This window comes from Diospyros lotus, chromosome 7, assembly GCF_014633365.1.
Source record: "Diospyros lotus cultivar Yz01 chromosome 7, ASM1463336v1, whole genome shotgun sequence".
Taxonomy (NCBI): Eukaryota; Viridiplantae; Streptophyta; class Magnoliopsida; order Ericales; family Ebenaceae; genus Diospyros; species Diospyros lotus.
In genome coordinates, this window is record NC_068344.1 from 12,652,677 (window position 1) to 12,672,222 (window position 19,546).

At 39.9% G+C, this 19,546-nt stretch overlaps 1 protein-coding gene across 1 annotated transcript in view; it reads left to right on the plus strand.

Annotated features, from left to right (window-relative positions):
* Positions 1-304: 304 nt before the first annotated feature.
* The window catches only part of LOC127806077 (clathrin heavy chain 1-like), a 38,798-nt gene continuing 19,556 nt past the window's right edge, over positions 305-19,546 (plus strand). The window contains exons 1-7 of the mRNA XM_052343071.1: positions 305-660; positions 1,043-1,247; positions 1,974-2,062; positions 2,155-2,233; positions 2,347-2,474; positions 3,361-3,459; positions 3,540-3,648. Coding sequence (XP_052199031.1) covers positions 616-660; positions 1,043-1,247; positions 1,974-2,062; positions 2,155-2,233; positions 2,347-2,474; positions 3,361-3,459; positions 3,540-3,648 — 754 coding nt within the window. The 5' untranslated portion in view covers positions 305-615. The remainder of the gene's footprint in view (positions 661-1,042; positions 1,248-1,973; positions 2,063-2,154; positions 2,234-2,346; positions 2,475-3,360; positions 3,460-3,539; positions 3,649-19,546) is intronic.

Consider the following 19,546-nt stretch of genomic DNA (forward strand, 5'->3'; position numbering starts at 1 on the left):
TATTTTTTTTTTTGACAAAAAAAAAAAAAAACTTAACAATTATGGTGATTAAAATTAAAATATAACAACCTTTTTATTACATAATGCAAAGTTGCATAATTAATAGTATAAGGTACCTTTTTCTAACACTTGGCTGATTGCAAGGATATTCCTTGATTTTGTTTATTTGTTATTGGTTTTTGCAAGGATTTTTGTTGTTTTTATTTATTTATTTATTTTTTGTTTTTTTCAGTTATTTGGTAAGGGGTTATGGTTTTAACTTTGTAATAGTGAGTCCAGCTTGCCGCTGGGGTCATTTAGATTGGATCGATTTCTCGCTCAGTTCCTGGACTCGATTCCATTTTCGCTTTCATCATATCATTGGTCTCCCTTCCCTTCTACATTTATTTTTCAAATAGCCATCACATTCTCTCTTTCCCCTTCTTTCCCTTCTTCGCAGCCCCTCTCTCTCTCTCTCTCGCTTCAATTCCAAAGGAGAAGGGATACAGGGTTCCTTCGCTGCCTCAGATCTCGCAGAGATTAAAGTCACCCCCGAATCGGCCTCAGTTACTTCTCTTTCAATTTGGGAGCGATTCACTTTACATCTCGCAAGATCGGACTTCTGATCTCAGGGCCATGGCCGCCGCGAATGCTCCCATCGCCATGAAAGAAGCCCTTACGGTATTTCTTTTTTATACTTGAATTCGCACGAAGACGATTGTTCCGTAGATTAATTCACTCTAGTTTGGAATTCGAGCTTCCTTTTCGACGAAATTCTTTTTTGTACCACCTCTCTATCTCTAATTTGGTGCTTTATCTGAATTTTTCTGGAGCACTGTTTGTTTTGCTTAATTCTCGTTGAGCAGTGTGTAGATCTGTCTGTGTAGTTTGTTTCTAGATCTATAATGCAAATCATGATATGAATTCTGAATTCACTTATACTCATTTGCTTCAAAATTAGTTGTTTCTAAATAGTGAGAGCTTTTTTCTACTTTTGTTTTGAGGAGATTGGACAATTAATTTATTTTTTTTCTATTGTTGTTTGGGTGGTGTGTTATTGCAGCTTCCAAGCATAGGGATCAACCCGCAGTTTATCACTTTCACTCATGTTACCATGGAATCTGATAAATACATATGTGTTCGGGAAACTTCACCACAGAGCAGTGTTGTAATTGTTGATATGAATATGCCAATGCAACCCTTAAGGAGGCCAATCACAGCGGACTCAGCTCTTATGAATCCCAATTCTAGAATTCTAGCTCTAAAAGGTATTAATGATTTTTTAGTTCATTTGGTCCTTTTGAAATGTTAGTGTAATCAAGTGATCACCAGCACTTATTTACTGGCTTTCTTTTCTAGTTTAACAAGCTTTTCCATTAGATATTGTTTTAAGAAAAAATCCAATCAATGTTATTTCTAATGAGTCTTGATTGTTCAGGTTTTCTTGTTGGGTGTGTGTGTTGGGTCTAGTTAGAAAGATAGGGAGTGAGGCTTGCTAGCTATGGTATGGCTGGTCCTTTATGTGGTCACGAGTTTGAGTACTAGCGATGCCCTTTTTGGGGTAGTTTGTAAGACAAGCATCATCTATTTTTCTTCATATTACTTAGTGGGTGCAGTTGCACTGTGGGATTTGTGGGGGGCGGGGTTGTGCTTAATCCTCCATGGGCTACTGAAATTTTTTGTGTAGTGCTTACAGTGACGGCCTTCCCTGAAAAAAAGTTGTCCTTTTGTTGCACCAGGTTGATTGATCATATGATCTGAATGTTTGAAAATGCCTGATTGCTTGTTTTCTAGAAATACAAATGGGATGTTAATAACTAGCTTATGTAATAATGGTACACAAGTCTAATTGGACTATTCGTCTGATTGTTGGTACATTTTGGAGCTGAAAACTGAGGTCTTCTGGGCTATGTGTTGATTGCATTGGTCTTTGTTACACTGACAAGTGTATTTCCTATATTTTTAGCTCATGCTATGATTTCATTCTTTTGAAGCTCAACTTCAGGGGACTACTCAGGATCACCTACAGATATTTAATATTGAGATGAAAGCAAAAATGAAATCATATCAGATGCCTGAGCAGGTGATGATTGTATTCTATCCTTGAAAGGTGTTATGCCGTTATACATATGTTGTTAATGTTAGCTTGATTATGCTTCTGTGCCACTTATTTAGGTTGTGTTTTGGAAGTGGATTACAACAAAGTTGTTGGGTCTTGTCACGCAAACCTCTGTATACCATTGGTCAATTGAAGGTAAGACTTCCTTTCACCTGTATGAGAGGATATGCTGCTGTAGTCTCTTGTTTGAGCAGCACCACCAAATGGATTGTTTTGTGAATATGATCATTTCTCCATCTTCCTTATAGGTGATTCTGAACCAGTAAAGATGTTTGATAGAACAGCTAATTTAGCAAACAATCAGATAATTAACTATCGATGTGATCCAACTGAAAAATGGTTGGTTTTGATTGGCATTGCTCCTGGTTCACCAGAGGTATTTCTCTAACTTATGACACTTGTATCTTTTGGAGATATTGACTGATCATATGCTAAAAGTTGACATCTTATATTTGTCTTCTGGAGCAAACTATGAGAAATTGGTGTCTAATTACCAGAGAAGTAACACCACAATTTTTAAAATTTTATTGTCTTTCTGTTTGTTACTTTTCAATATTTATGCTACAATGATTGAATTCCTGTGCTTAGCAGAATTGTTGCCTTCGTCACAAGCATGTGATGTCATTTGGGCATTTTTCTGTGGTCATTTTGTTCTTCTTGCATGGCATTTATTTCTCCAGGTTTTCATTTGAAAGTTGTGATAAGAAGCCAGTCATTAAATATGCAGGCACCATATTTATTTGAATGATATGTGTTACATATAAAACCTAGAGGACAAAAACTGATGTTAATATGAAACTTGATCACCTGGTTCACATTTAAATGTTTGGTCTGTTGAGTGTGAGCCCCAGAACAGCCTCAAGTTCAGCAAATATGCACCTACCATTATATAATGGACTTCAGTAAATGTGTGTTCATGTGATGCATGCCAGAAGGGGGGAGGGGGAGAGTATATTATGTAACTTTAACGTCTCCCTTTGCACTGAAACTCCTTAAACTTCACCTTGCGGAATTTTGCTGCAATCACATGCAACTATGATATGCTTGTAGTATAAATAGTCCATGTAATGGAGATGTTAAACGAATCAGTTGTCGTATTCACTTTATGGTGGCATATGTTTTTTGCATTGTACCTAATGATATGCCATAGGTCACAACTGATAAGAAATAAATCCTGTTTAGTTTCTTAATTTCTTTTTATTTCTGATTTTCTTGTAACCTCATTTGCTCACCAATTTCCTTTCTTTCCTATGCTTTTATAGAGACCCCAGCTCGTTAAAGGAAACATGCAACTATTTTCTGTGGATCAGCAACGCAGTCAAGCTCTTGAAGCACATGCTGCTGCCTTTGCCTCATTCCAAGTGTGTTTCTTTCATTGTCTTGCATGAGTAATTGATACTCTTGAATTGTGAGGTGCATAACTTCTGTTGCATATATGCAGGTTCCAGGGAATGAGAGTCCATCTGTTCTTATTTCTTTTGCAACAAAGACTATTAATGCTGGTCAAGTTACATCAAAGTTACATGTCATTGAGCTTGGTGCTCGGCCAGGTTGTCCTTTTCTTTGCTCTTATTTTTTTCCATTGGTTTTAATGAAGTGGTACTAGTACTTGTTTTTTCCCCCTGCATTGCATGGGATTTCTAAGGATGATGGTGGGTCTTGGTAGCAAGTAGTAGTGACAAGGTTGCTCTTTTGTGACTGGGGAGGTCATGGGTTTAAGTTGTTGAAACACAACTTCATTGCAAATCAAGGGTAAGGTTTCATACAAGAACGATCCTCCTAGACCCTTGTAAAGCAGGGAGACTTACGCATTAAGGACACTTGTGGCATTTCTCTACATGCCTATATCCATTTTATATGTGTTGGATGAGATTAGTCATTCAAGTTTAAAAAATTAAGTTGGTTGGATAAGACAAGGATTTAAAAGGAAGTCTGGTAGATGGGATAAAGCTCCAAGATTCAAGGGAGAAATTCAAGTTTGAAACCAAAAGATAATGGACAACATATTTTTGAATATTAGTTACTGTTTAAAGTTTGAATTTACTCCTATTTTCTATCAGATTCTAGATCTAAACGGCTAATCCGAGAACCACGAGGGAAAGGAAATAGAAGACTTGAGAGAGATGGGAGGGAAAATAGAGAGAAATTTAGGAGGGAAATGAATTGAGGAGGAAACTAATTTATTGATTTCATTCAACATTTTCAAATAAGGCTCCTTGATCAGTTTATATACTGATCAGAATCAATTAGGCGCCAAAAGCCATTGGCTCGCCCATGCGAATGCACAAGTGGCCATGTGCACTTACAAGTGGTCTCCGCGTGTGCTGAATATGCTTTCACGTGATTATGCATGCTGGGACAGTTTCCCCAGCTAAGCACAAGGATTTATTTACATCCTACTAGTGCAATTATACTATTATTTCTACTAACAACTAGTTAGCGTAACATTCCCGGCTCCTTGAAATGTTTCTTGTCCGCAAGAAATATGTAGTAGGCTAGCCACATTGGGAAATTGCTGGAGAATTTCCGGTAAGTATTCCCACGTATTGTTGTCGGAATGCAAAGAAGACCATTGAACTAGCACCTAAATCATAGGAGCGCCATTGTGGTGTGTCACCCATCTGTCTACGATGGCCATGGGAACGGCCTCCGGTGGTATTTCGCTTACTATGGGGGGTAAGCTCAGTGTAGAGCTGTGGCTACCCACTGACTTCTTCAGCAAGGATACATGAAAGACTGGATGTATTCTTGCTTCAGCCGGTAGTGATGTTCTACCCTTGTGCTTAGTTTTGATGATGAAAAACATATGTTATTAAATCCCTAAGTCATGAATCAAGGTGGTGGTTTTCAACAAAATCAATTTCAAGTGCATTGTTAAAATGAAAACCAAAAAGATTTATGATTTTCTATTTTAGTTAGAGATTTGCAAAGTCAAGTTTTTAGTCTTAAAAGAATCTCCTAAAATGATTTTCAAATTAGCTTTGAAGTCGTTGGTCAACATAGAGCTAAAATTGTTCTAAGGCAAAAGACTAACTAGAACATGTTTTTGAAAGTGTGTTCATTTTAGAAAGTGTTCATTTTAGAAAACTATCTCCTAGTATTTTGATATCTAATATCTCTTGGAAATGAAATGGTTTTGATAAATGTCTATATGAATGGTTTTTGATAAATGACTATATGAAAATCAATTTCTATCATGTGGATTATATGAATGAGAAAATGAATTTTTAGTATATAAGCTTTGAAGCAAGATATGAAAACTTATAGAAGAAATATTGAGTATGGTTGAGAGTGATTTGAAAAACTTGCTTGTTGAGAGTGATTTGTTTCAAAATATACTTTTGATAATCTCAACTTGCTTTCAAGATAATCAAAATGAGGTTTTAAAAGAATCGAATAAGGATGAATTGAAAATTCAAGATTTTCTATAGAATAGTCGACTATCAGGATCATTCTGTCGACTATGCTTCAAAATAGTCGACTATTTTTTATGTTCTGTCGACTATTTAAGCATCTGTCGACTATTTTAGCATCTGTCGACTATCGAGTAAAAATAGTCGACTATGCCTTTTGATCTGTCGACTATTTTTGTTCATAAGTTTCAAAAATTTCTTCATATCTCAGCATCTGTCGACTATTGGAATGTGTCTGTCGACTATTGAAATTTTGTGTTGTAAAATAGTCGACTATTCGTTTTGTCTGTCGACTATTTCTTGCTTTAGTTGTAAAAATAGTCAACTATATATTTCTTCTGTCGACTATTTCTTTTTGCAGAAAGTTCCAACGGCTATTTTTTCAAATCCCAACGGCTCCAAACGGCTATATTTCTCTTCAACTTCGTGGGACACTTATATATACATGTCATAGATGATCAAGAGAAGGCTAATGGATGGGAACGAGTTGATCTAAAGAGTTCAAATCATTTTTACTCGAAGCTTACAATCTTTGCACTTTCACTGTTGTATTTTCTATCCAAGGCTTTGTTGTTCTATCATTGTAAATTTATTATTAAGCCTTGTTTTCATTGTGAGAGAACTTATAACTAAGAGTGTTAACTCTTAGCTTCTCTCTTTCATTTATATCGTTCTTATTTTCCTAGCTTTGTGCTAGAAGACTTGCTTGTTGAAGCAAGTGGCTGTAATTCCTAGCTAGGTGCTAGAGGGCTTGCTTGTATAAGCAAGAGGTTGTAATTCCTAGTCTTGGACTAGAGGACCTACTTGGTTTAAGTAGGGGGTTTTAGTGGATGGTTTGAAAAATCCTTAGTGAGGAGCTAAGGTAGTGGATTAGGCTTGGGTTAAGCCGAACCACTATAAATCCTTTGTGTTCTTCTCTTGTGCTTGTGATTTTATTTCATTTATTATTTCAAGCAATTCAATAATCCTCACTTGCATCGAATTTTCCATCAAAAGGATTTCAAAGTTCTATCAAAGGTTTTTAAAATAACCAATTCACCCCCCCCTCTTGGTGTGTGCCATAGAACCTACCTGTTCTAACAGGTAGTTCCAGTCTGTAGGCCACAGCACCGATTTTCTCTAGAATTTTGAAAGGCCCATAAAACTTAGGATTCAACTTTGAAGTGGGTCGTTTAGTCAATGCCTTATAGTGTTGTGGATTGAGCTTCAAGTAGACTTCATCTCCTACAGCAAATTCTCGTTTGCTCCTCTTTCGATCAGCTTGTTGTTTCGTTCGGTTACGTGCCTTGGCCAATTCCTCTTTCATCGTTCTTAATGTTTCTTGTCTCTGTTGGAGGTAGGTTTCCACAGTAGCTATTGTTGTGTGACCTCCTAGGGCAGGAAGTAAATCTGGTTTGTAACCATAAAGGGCCTCAAATGGAGTCATCTTAAGTGAGCTGTGGAAACTCGTGTTGTACCACCACTGTGCTATTGCCATCCATTTATGCCATCCTTTGGGCTGCACAAAATTGAAGCACCGTAGGTAACCTTCCAGGCATTGGTTAACGCGTTCGGATTGGCCATCCATTTCAGGATGGTATGCGGTAGACATTAGAAGTTTGGTTTCAAGGCCTTTCATCAGCTCTTTCCAAAATAGGCTGGTAAATATTTTGTCTCGATCAGAGACAATTGATCTAGGGACGCCATGTAGCTTTACCACATTATCCAAGTAAATCTGAGCCATCTCTTGAGCTGAGATCGGATGGGTTAAACCAATGAAGTGGCTAAATTTAGTGAATCTATCTATCACTACCAGAATACAATCCTTTCCCTTTGACTTTGGTAGGCCTTCAATAAAATCATGGTAACATTAGTCCAAGCGCGATCTGGAACCTCTAACGGTTGAAACAAGCCGGGGTGGGCCACTGTTTCATGCTTGCAACGTCTACAAACCTCACTCCTCAATACATATTCCCACACATACTTCCTTAGTTGCGGCCAGAAAAACAATTGTCTGACTTTGTGATGTGTTTTGGATACCCGAGTGTCCTCCGATTGGAGATCCATGTAACGCATGAATTATCCTGTCCTTCAGCTCCTTGCAATCACTGATTACTATCTTGCCTTTGTATCTGATTACTCCGTTGGTCAGTGAGTACCCTGGTTTGCTGGTGGTGTTCACGATTAGCTGTTCTAGAAGATCCTTGGTCCATCCATCTGTGTGATAGCTGTCAGTAATTTCTTGGAACCAGTTAGGTACCACTGTAGATATGGTTGTAGCCATTCCCTCTTCATGACATCGAGACAATGCATCTGCTGCAACATTTTCTTTGCCCTTCCTATATTGGATCACATAATCTAAGCCCATGAGTTTAGACATACCTTTTTTTCTGTAGTTGGTTGTGCAACCTTTGTTGTAAAATGTATTTCAAACTCTCATGATCTGTTTTGATTATAAACTTTCCTCCTTCCAAGTAGTGGTGCCACCTTTCTATTGCCATTAGCACTGCCATCAGTTCTTTCTCATAGATACTAAGGCCCTGATGTCTTGGGGCCAGGGCTTGGCTAAGAAAAGCCAAGGGTCTTCCATCTTGAGTCAATACCGCTCCTATGCCCTTGTTGCTTGCATCTGTTTCTAATGTAAAGGGCTTATCAAAATCCGGGAACCCCTAATGTAGGCGCGCTGCTTTTAATTGCTCAAAGGCCTCTTCTGCCTTAGTACTCCATTGGAATCCATTTTTCTTTAACATTTCTGTCAGCGGTTTGCTTAGAGAGCCATAGTTCCTCACAAACTTTTGATAGTAACTAGTAAGTCCCAGAAAACCCCTTAAGGCCCGTATGTTGGCAAGTTTGGGCCAAGCCCTAACTGCCTCAATCTTCTTAGGGTCAGTTCCCACTCCAGCTCCTGATATAATGTGCCCTAGATACTCGACTTGGGGCTGTGCAAAGGCACATTTTGACCGCTTGATACATAGCTGATTGAATTGCAAGATCTCAAATATAGCCCTAAGGTGGTTAAGGTGTTGGTTAGCGAATGGCCTGTATATTAGTATGTCATAAAAAAAAAAACCAGCACAAACTTTCTGAGGTAGGGTTCAAAAATCTGGTTCATGAGGGCTTGGAATGTAGCTGGGGCATTCATGAGGCCAAATGGCATTACGGTGAACTCAAAATGCCCATGATGTGTTCGAAAAGCTGTCTTGAAAGTGTCATCAGGATGGACTCTAATTTGGTGGTATCCAGCCCTTAAGTCTAGCTTAGTAAATATGGTTGCATGTTTGAGTTCATCGAGTAGATCATCAATGATGGGGATAGGAAACTTGTCCTTGACAGTTATGGCGTTAAGCTGTCTATAATCAACACAAAAACGCCAAGTTCCATCTTTTTTTTTAACTAATAGAATAGGGGAAGCAAAAGGGCTGTGGCTTGGGTGGACTAGAGATTGATCTAACATTTCCCTGACCATTTTCTCAATTTCGGATTTGAGTTTAGGCAGATATCGGTAAGATCGGATGTTAACAGGTTCGGCCTGGGGTATGAGGGGTATAGTATGGTCTAAGGAACGTTTAGGAGGTAAAGTCTTAGGTTCTACGAAGAGATCTTGATATTCATTTAGCAATGAATCTAAAAGGGTCAGTTCAAGTACCTGTTGTGAAGATTTTGAACTTACTGTCTGAATTTGTTTCCCTTGCTGATCGCTAGCCTCGATGGAAAATAGATGAGCCACCTGTGCCCACTTCTTTTTAAACATTCGCTGTAACTTCTTGCCCCTTATCAATTTGCATGCTCCTACCTCCATGTGGCCCTGCAGTACCACTCTTTTTCCCTTTTTATCCAACGTTACCTCCATGTTATTAAAGTCAAAGCTAATGGGACTCACTTCCTGCATCCAATCTACCCCCAACACAATATGACAGCCCCCCAATTTGAGTAGTCTAAGATCAGCCTGGAATTCTTCCCCTTGCATCTCTCAACAGAACCCCATGCAAGCTGATTTGCTGAGAACTTTATCTCCATTAGCTATCGTGACTGATAATGGCTGTGTTCTCGCCGTTGGCCACCCCATTCTTTTAGCCGTTGTTTCATCGATGAAACTGTGGGTACTTCCATTGTCGATTAACACCATGAGAGAATTATCGTGCACCTTCCCTTCTACTTTAATAACTTTGCTGTTAGCCACTCCTTTAATAGCGTGTAAGGATATGGCGCCACTGGCCTCGTTCTCGTCTTCTTCTATTGCTGCCCGTTCTTCTATTTCATCTCTTTCCTCCTCTCCGTCCAACAACAGCAATTGTTTTCTACATTGGTGTCCTGGTGTGTACTTTTCTCCACACTTAAAAACACAATCCTGCTATCCTCTTTGCTCCAACAGTTGTCTCTGCTCAACGTATTTAGAGGGGGTGCAGGTAACGCGGAATACCTGATATTAGGGCCAGTCCTGATTGCCTCTATTCCTAGTGGTTTACCACCCTGATATACCATTCCTCCTTGGGTTCCTCTGATCTGTCCCCTTTGTTTCTTCAGCAACGCGTTAAATGTTATTTCCTGTAGGTAAGCCCCTTCTGCTGCCTCCGGAACCGTCCGGGGCCTAAGAACTTGGACTGCTGATCGAAGCTCCTCATTAAGTCCTCCTATGAAGCTAGATACAAAATAATCTTTAGTGAGGCCGGGGTTCCGATTGAGCATCAAGAACTTGAGCTCTTCGAACTTCACTTGATAGTCCATCACGGATCCTTCCTATCTCAAGCGATTAAATTCTTGTACTATATCCAACCGTCCCCGTTCTCCGAATCTTTCATTGAGGCCTTGAGTGAAGTCTTCCCAATTATAGTTCACTCTTACCCTGGACCATCCTTGGAACCACACATCTCCTTCATTGTGAAGATATGCTACTGCCAAGGCCACCCTCTGAATCTCTGGTGCTTGGTGAATCTCGAACAACTTCTCACACCTTCTCAACCACCATTGCAACTTAGTTCCCTCGAAGGTTGGGAGTTCCAGTTTAGGAATTGGAAATCCCCGCCTCCGGTCTATTACTAGTTCATCGCCAACCATCGGCTCTTCTTCCGACATGGTAATTCCCGCCCGTCGATGCGGTATACCAATTCCCTGTAGAATTGGTTCTGTCCGTTCTCTAGGTGGAAAGTCAGGGGAGATCCTTACCTGTGGTTGATTTGGAAACATCAACATAAATTGTTGTAGCTGATCCCGCAACAAATTTCCTTGATCTCGAACGTCTTGCAGTTCCTCTCGGATTTGCAATCACATATCCCCCCTGAGTCGATCGGCCAGAGCCTCCAGCTTCCTATCCATTGCCGATCCAATTCTTTCTTCCACTGTATCAACTCTTCCTTGCATTTCTGATACTATCGTTGTTACCTGTTGGAGCTGCATCTCCATCTGACGCATCCTCGTACCATCTGACGCATCCTCGTACCATCCGCCATTGATTTTGATCGCCTTCAAATAATCTGGCCCGGAGCTTTCTTTGATACCAATTTGTCAGATTCCAGATCTGACTGGCTAATCTGAGAACCGCGAGGGAAAGGAAATAGAAGACTTGAGAAAGATGGGAGGGAAAATAGAGAGAAATTTAGGAGGGAAATGAATCGAGGAGGAAACTAATTTCCTGATTTCATTCAACATGTTCAAATAAGGCGCCTTGATCAGTTTATCTACTGATCAGAATCAATTAGGCGCCAAAAGCCGTTGGCTCGCCCATGCGAATGCACAAGTGGCCATGTGCACTTACAAGTGGTCTCCGCGCATGCTGAATATGCTTTCACGTGATTATGCATGCTGGGACAGTTTCCCCAGCTAAGCACAAGGATTTATTTACATCCTATTAGTGCAATTATACTATTATTTTTACTAACAACTAGTTAGCGTAACATTTTCTAGGAGATAAAGTAGCATTTTGTCTTGTATAAATAGCTTCCTTCGGATTCAATAAAATTTCAAGAATTAAGCTTATGTCATGGTATTAGAGTCTGGTTCCGGTCATTTAGATCTTGAAGTCTAGGTTATTTACAAAATCATGGTTGAAGCTCTACCAAACCCAACCATAACCGAAGCCTTAGCCACAAGTTCTCCTAGCTCTCATTCTCCACCAAATTTCTCTGTAAATCCCATTGATAACCATCCTCTACAGATTACTTAATATAAGTTGAATGAGAGTAATTTCAGAGAATGGTTTCAATCGGTATTGCTTGTAGTGAAAGGGAAAGGCAAAGTTGGATACTTGATAGGATGCATTTCCACTCCACCAACCATAGCAATCAATTTTGGCACTAGGAAGTAGAAAAATCGACTATTATGGCTTGGCTAATCAACTCTATGGAGCCAAGGATTGGGAGAACCTATCTTTTCTACAAAACAACAAAAGAGATTTGGGATTCAATTCAAGAAATGTACTCAGATTTGGAGAATTTCCTATCAATGTTTTGAAATCAGATTAGCCATTCGGACAACCAAATAAGATAATTTGAATGTTACAGAATACTTTAACATTTTGGTTGAGTTATGGCATGAAATATGTTTATTCTACACTGTTAGTTGGGAGTGTTCAGCTGATAGCACCAAATACAATAAAATGGTAGAAAAAGATCGTGTTTTGATTTTCTACATGGTCTTAACTTTGATTTGGATGAAGTTTGTGGAAGAATATTAGGGACTAAACCCTTACCTACACTTAGAGAAGTGTTTGTTGAGGTAAGGAGAAAAGAAAGCAGGCGAAAGGTAATGCTTAATCAACAGACCGACTCTATCTCTGCTTTTGCTACTGTCAAATAGGGGGAGACTTTGTTAAGAAATCAAGGGAGGGACAAGTAGTGGTGTGACCACTGTAAAAAAACCTTATCATACACGAGAGACATGCTGGAAGATTCATGGCAAACCAGCTAACTAGAAGCCCACGAAACAAGAGAGAAACGACTAGATTAGCCTATGCTGCTGAAGTTTCCATTGAATTTGGGAATAGCTTGAATCTAAACCTGTCAGAAGAGCAGATTCAAACCTTTTACAGGCTGCTAAATCAAGGTATAAATCCCTCAAGTCCTCCTGCTCCTCAGCCAACAGCTTCCATAGCCTTACAAGGTATTCCTCATTACTCCCTGGTCTCACAAAAGCTTCCTAAAAATGCGTGGATAGTGGATATAGGTGCATCAGACCATATGTTGAGTTTGGCTAACTCGATGAAGGATACTTTGTAACACAACTATTGATATTTCTATGGCTGATGGCACCTCTCTTGCCTTGGGGTTTAGAATAGTGTGTTTTTCAAAACTAAAGTTGAAATATGTCCTACATGTACTGAGATTGCAGTGCAATTTACTATTAGTTGGTAGACTTACAAGAGATATGAATTGTAGTGTAACTTTTTTTCTATCCTACTGTATATTTTAGGACCGAGATTTGGGGATGTTGATTGGCAGTGCTAAGGCTAGAGATGGCCTTTACTATATGGCAAAGGATGTTCCAAGTTCTTGAACAAATAAAGTGTTATGTACTTGCGGTATTGTATGGCTTACATTTCTTGTATTCTCAGTGGCAATAGTAGATGTGGGAATAAAACAAAATTTAGTTAGCGCAATAGGGATTGTACTCGGGTAGAGCATGGGAATGTAGTACATAGATAGTTATCAATTATGGGCGGGAACTTATGTATGCACAGGAAGGCTATAAATTGTGGCCGACCCCCCTATTGGAATTATTTGGATTGTTAATGATGTTTCTTTGAATTCTCTTTCAAATTCTCTTTAACTCTCTCTCTCTCTCGTTCTCTCTCTCTCTCTCTCTTCCTACAATTCCACTTCTCTTTCTTCCTCACATTTTCTCTTGGGAATTCTCTTGTTCCTTGAAATCTCTATCAATTCAGAGGCAATCCGAATTAACAATTGCCAGATCCCTTAGGATCTGACAATTTTGGTATTAGAGTCGATCCTTGGCCGCGATGATCGGAGGTGACGGATGATGGATGAAGAACTTAGAGGCTCAAGTGCAGTAGTGTGGATCTACGATGAGTGATCTCCAGGTCAAGTGGATCAGTTGGAGTTGGAATCCAATCGAAATCGTGAAGCTATATTGGTTGTTGATAGGAAATTGGAGGCTGTAGTTGCCCAGATTTGCGAGGATATGGGAATTCAAATCAGAGAACAGTTGCAGGGGTTTGTGGTTATGTTCGTGAGGCAAAATCAGATGAGTCTCTCACCCGGTTTTCCTTTTACAGAGAGATCAGATCCAATTTTGCTAGGGCAGAGGAGATCGGATCCAATCTTATCGGGGTAGGGGCTGACCAGAGGGCAATAGGGACCTCTGAAGGAGAAGAAGAACATGGTGAGATGGGGTGGATAAGGCGGTTGGAGGCACTAGTGGGGCAGAATTAGCATAGTTTACCCATGCCATGATTAGAAATTCTATTGTTCAATGGAGTTAGTCCTTGGTGGTGGATTAGGAGATGCGAGCCGATGTTTTTGAGTGGTATGGGGTGGTAGAGAGACAGAAGGTGACCATGGCGATTGCATATCTCAACGACGCAAGAGACGCTTGGTACCAAAGATGTTCCAGGGTATGAGAAGAGTGTAGATGGGAGGATTTTGCTGAAGAACTTTGTGAGAGGTTTGAGGATCGGGGCTTGTTTGATGTGGTGGAAGAATTCAACAAAATTAGACAGATATGATCGGTGATGGAGTACCAATTGGGGTTTGAAGAGCTGAAGGCTCTTATGCTTAACCATAATCCATATTTGACAAAGGCCTATTTTGTTTCAAGCTTTATAAGTGGCTTGAACGAGGAGTTAAGGCCGATGGTGAAGGTGCTTCGACCAAGGACTCTCAAACATGCTGTTGATAGTGCCAGGCTCCACGAATTGACTGTGGAAGCCCGAATGAAGAAGCAAAGACTGATAGCCAAGGGAGTCACCCAAGGTACTCTGCCCCAAGGGAAGAGTTATTGTTAAAAATGATGGAAGCTCTTGCTGTTAATTCCTTAATCCGAGAAGAAGCTTTACATATCCTCTTATAGACATGAGGACTTTACAACATAGGAAATGATACAACAAAATAAAGGAAATAATCAATTATATACAATTAGGACATCTCCTAAACTGGAATAGGAAAGAATTGACTGTATACGTTAGGAAACTTCCTAAAACCATTTTTAGAAACTTCCAATAAAGAGAGTTGTCACCAACCACAATGAGAATGCGTGGGAAGCACGGGATCACGAGCACATCAAACTGTGTAGCTAAAATAGGAAACTTTGGCTACACGGATCCACATATTTCATCAGTTATGCTAAGGAGGTGGGAAGCAGACCTTTTGGAGTGAAAAATTTGGCACTACCTGCCCCTTCAGCCCAATATAGGAATACCATGGAACAAAGGAGGCAGGGTGGCCTCTGTTTTAGGTGCGGGGACATATATTTCCCTAGCTACTAATGTAGGAAGCAAATTTTATTGTTGGAACGAGAAGAAGGAGAGATGGCAAATGAGGGGGAGACATCCCAACCATAAGGAGAGGAGGAGGATAATGGGGAGATATCCTTGCATGTCTTTAAGGGCTTGACAAACAACAAGATAACTAAGGTAGAGGTGAATGTGGAGGATAACAGACTTATGATCCTCATTGATAGTGGGAGTATCCACAACTTTTTGGAGGAGGGTATGGCTCAAAGATTGAAATGTCCCTTAATCCTTACACAACCATTGACAATGACTATGGCCAATGGAAATAAGTTCATGAGCCAGTAAGCATGTATCGAATTCTGTTGAGAGATGCAAGGAGAAGGGGTTTGAGGCTGATTTGAGACTCTTGAAATTGGGATGGTGTGATGTGGTGTTAGGGGTTGACTGGATGAAGTATGCCAGTCCAATTTGTTTGGATTTTAACAAAACGGAGGTGACATTTGAAAAGAAAGGAAGATGACACTAACAAGGAGCAGGGAGTTGGGGATTTGTAAGATGATCACTTGGAGAAGGTTGCAGAAGATGATCAAGTAAAAGATGAATCAAGTGGCTTAGTTGTTTTCTATCTAAGCCACTGAAAGAAGGGAAGAGGAGCCGGAAGTAGAAGGAGAATTTATGCTAACTGTCAACAATCTTCTACAAGCTGACATAGAGGTACATCAATCTGACCTCCTTAATATGCTACTAGTTGAATTTGAAAATCTATTTATATTCCCTACCCCTTAGCCCGACCTATTGATCACACAATCAACCTAAAACCTCACACAGACTCTGTTAATATCTGTGCCTACTGATACCCTCTTAACCAAAAGACAAAAATAGAAAAATTGGTTAACGAGATGCTTCAAAAATCAATCATCAGGCCCAACCATAGCCCCTTTGCATCTCCTGTGCTATTAGTTAAAAAAAAAGATGGTTCATGGCAGTTTTGCATTGACTACTGCCAATTAAATGAAATTGCCATCAAAGACAAATTCCCCATTCCTCTCATTGAAGATTTGTTAGATGAATTGAAACATGCTACTATCTTCACTAAGCTTGACCTAAGATTCGGATGAACCCCCTTGACATACCTAAGACTGCATTTCATTCCCACCATGACCATTATGAATTCCTAGTCATGCCCTTTGGCCTGACAAATGCTCTAGCTATGTTTCAATCACTTATGAATCAGATTTTTGAACCCCACCTTAGAGACTTTATCCTTGTGTTCTTTGATGACATTTTGATATATAGTCTTACCTTTGACCTCCATTTAAAACACCTAAGGACTACATTCCAGATTCTCAAACTCACTCGGTTGTATATCAAGAGGTCAAAGTGTGCCTTCGCACAAAGTCAAATAGAGTATTTGGGGTATATCATATCTAGTCAAGGGGTGAGTACGAGCTCTAAAAAGGTGGAAGCCATGATCAATTGGCCAAGGCCTACAACCCTTAAGGCCTTGAGGGGATTTTTGGGGCTGATTGGCTACTATAGAAGGTTTGTCAAGTGGTATGGAGGAATTAACAAACCACTAGCAAATTTGCTAAAGAAGGATAACTTTGTGTGGAATTAAGAGGCTGAGACAACTTTTGAGTTACTAAAGAAATCCATGAGTGAAGCCCTAGTGCTGAGTTTACCTAATTTCAGTAAGGTATTTGTGGTTGAAATTGATGTAAGTGGGACGGGTATAGGGGTTGTTCTTATGCAAGAAGGGAAACCTTTAGCTTTTATAAGCCAGGCCTTAGCCCCCAGGCATGCTGGCCTCAGCATATATGAGAAGGAGTTAGTGGCAGTTATATTTGTGATGGAGAAATGGACACACTACCTGGAAGGAGGGAAGTTTATTATTAAGACTGACCATGAAAGTTTGAAGTTTCTACTAAAACAGAAACTTCACACTCTTCTACAAAAGAAGGGGATGACCAAGTTAATGGGCCTGGATTATGTTATTCAATATAAGAAGGGGAAGGAGAACATTGCAGCAAATGCTCTTTCTAGGTGTCTGGAAGGAGGAATGGTCGCTTCTATGATTGCCTCGGTACCCAATTGTTGTCAGGAAGTGGCAAGAAGTTATGAGGCAAATGATTGGGTTAAGACCCTCCTAGAGCAACTGATTATAGATCCAACAAGCAAGGAAGGGTACACTTATGTGAATGGGGTGATAAGGTATAAAGGGAGGCTAGTTATTGGGGACAGTGAAGAATTGAAGAAGAAGATATTACAGGCCTTACATGAATCACCTATTGAGGCCTATTCAAGGGTACAAAACACTTATCACAAGGTTAAACAATTGTTTTGCTGGCCTAAGCTTAAGGAGGAAGTGGTGAAATTTGTCCTAGCAAGCGATGTGTGCAAAAGATGCAAACATGAAACTGTAGCCTATCTGGCGTTATTATAGCCATTGACCATACTAGGGCAGGCTTGGGAGAGTGTGTCAATGGACTTTATAAAAGGCTTGCCAAAATCTGAAGGGGAGATTGCATATTGGTAGTGGTGGGCTGGTTCACGAAGTTTGCTCATTTCCTAAGTCTTACTCACCCCTACACAACACAAGACGTGGCTTGGACCCTCTTCGACTAGGTGGTGAAAGTGCATGGTGTTCCAAGGACTATAATATCTAATAGGAGCAAGGTATTTACCAGTCTTCTACGAAAGACCTTGTGGAAGTCGTTAGGGGCTATGTTGAACCTATCTACTGTCTACCATTCCCAAACAGATGGACAGATTGAAAGGGTCAATTAATGCTTGGAGACCTACCTGAGATGCCTATGTTTTGTACAACCTAAAGGCTGGCACTAATGATTTTCTGTGGCACAATGGTGGTATAATTCCAGCCACCATAGTGCCATTAAGATGGCCCCTTTTGAGGCTCTCTTTGGTTGCAAAACACCCCTATTGCCAGCCCTCCCAAAGGACCCATTAGTGTGGCAGTCGTGAATGAACACTTGCAACAGAGACAACAGGTCATACAACAACTTAAAAAGGATCTAGCCATGGCTCAGAATTAAATGAAGCAACTGGCTGATACAGGGAGGAGTGAAAGAGAATTTGATGTGGGGGAAGAAGTGTATTTGAAGTTAAAAGGGTCCCGTTTCAAGTTGCCAACTACTGGTCTTATCTCCTAGCTCAGTCCCAGGTATTTTGGTCCTTTCTCTATTGTGGCCAAGATAGGAAGTGTGGCCTACAAGCTATAATTACCGGAGGGCACCTAGATCCACCCGGTCTTTCATGTCTCTTTGTTGAAGAAAGTGGTAGGGGGGTAATAGGTGAGTCCCCACTTACCTCAGGGAGCCCTGAAAGTTAGTGCTTCCCCGGAGCTAGTTGCTATTATGGATAGGCGGGTGATATATCAACAAGGGGCATCGATCATGCAAGTCCTGGTGAAGTGGTCTAACATGCATGAGGACAACAACACTTGGGAGTACCTCCCAGATTTGCTCAATCAGTTCCCTAGGGTAGCTAGCCTACTAACCATTTCTTGAGGACAAGAAATGTCTCAAGGGAAGGGTATTTGTTATGTACTTGCGATATTGTATGGCTTACATATCTTGTATTCTTAGTGGCAATAGTAGATGTGGAAATAAAACATAATTTAGTTAGTGCAATAGGGGATTGTACTCGTGTAGAGCATGGGAATGTAGTACATAGGCGGTTATCAATTTTGGGTGGGAACCTATGTATGCATGTGAAGGTTATAAATTGTGGTCGACCCCCTTGTTGGAATCATCTGGATTGTTAATGAAGTTTCTTTGAATTCTCTCTCCAATTCTCTCTCTCTCTCTCTTCCTACAATTCCACTTCTCTTTCTCCCTTACATTTTCTCTCTAGAATTCTCTTGTTCCCTGAGATCTCTATCAATTTGGAGGCAATTCGGATTGACAATTGCCAGATCCCTTAGGATCTAAGATAAAGTTGTCCTTAATGTAATAGTTAATGCTAATGTTCTGTTGTGGCATAAACGTTTAGGACACCATAGTTTTCCATTACTAAAGTCCTTGTATCCTCACATTTTCATCAATAAAGAATAATCTTTTACATGTGAGCAGTGTACTCTTGCAAAACAACCTCGTTCTCATCACTCAATACAGTCCTATAAACCATCTAAACCCTTTCACTTGATCCATAGTGATATTTGGGGTCCTTCTAAACATCTCAATATCTTTGATTCTAGATGGTTCATAACCTTTATTGATGATCACACTAGAGCTTATTGGGTTTATCTTATGAGGGAAAAATCAGAGGCCAAAAAGGAAAAAAGGTTTCACAAACTTATTTTGAATGTGTTTCAAACTCCTAATCATATTCTTCGAACTGATAATGGTCGAGAATATTTTTCTCATGATTTCACTATCTCTCCGAACATGGTATATTTCATCAAAGTTTATGTCCATATACCCCTTAACAAAATGGTGTGGCTGAAAGAAAAAAAACAGACACCTACTTGAGGTGGCCTGAGCTATGATGTTTAATGCCTATATTCCTAATGCCTATTGGGGGAAAGCTGTTCACATAGTTGCTTATTTAATTAATTGGCTTCTCTTTAAAACCTTGCAATTTAGAACTCCTCTCAATACCCTTTGTGATCTATATCTAAATGCTCATCTCTTC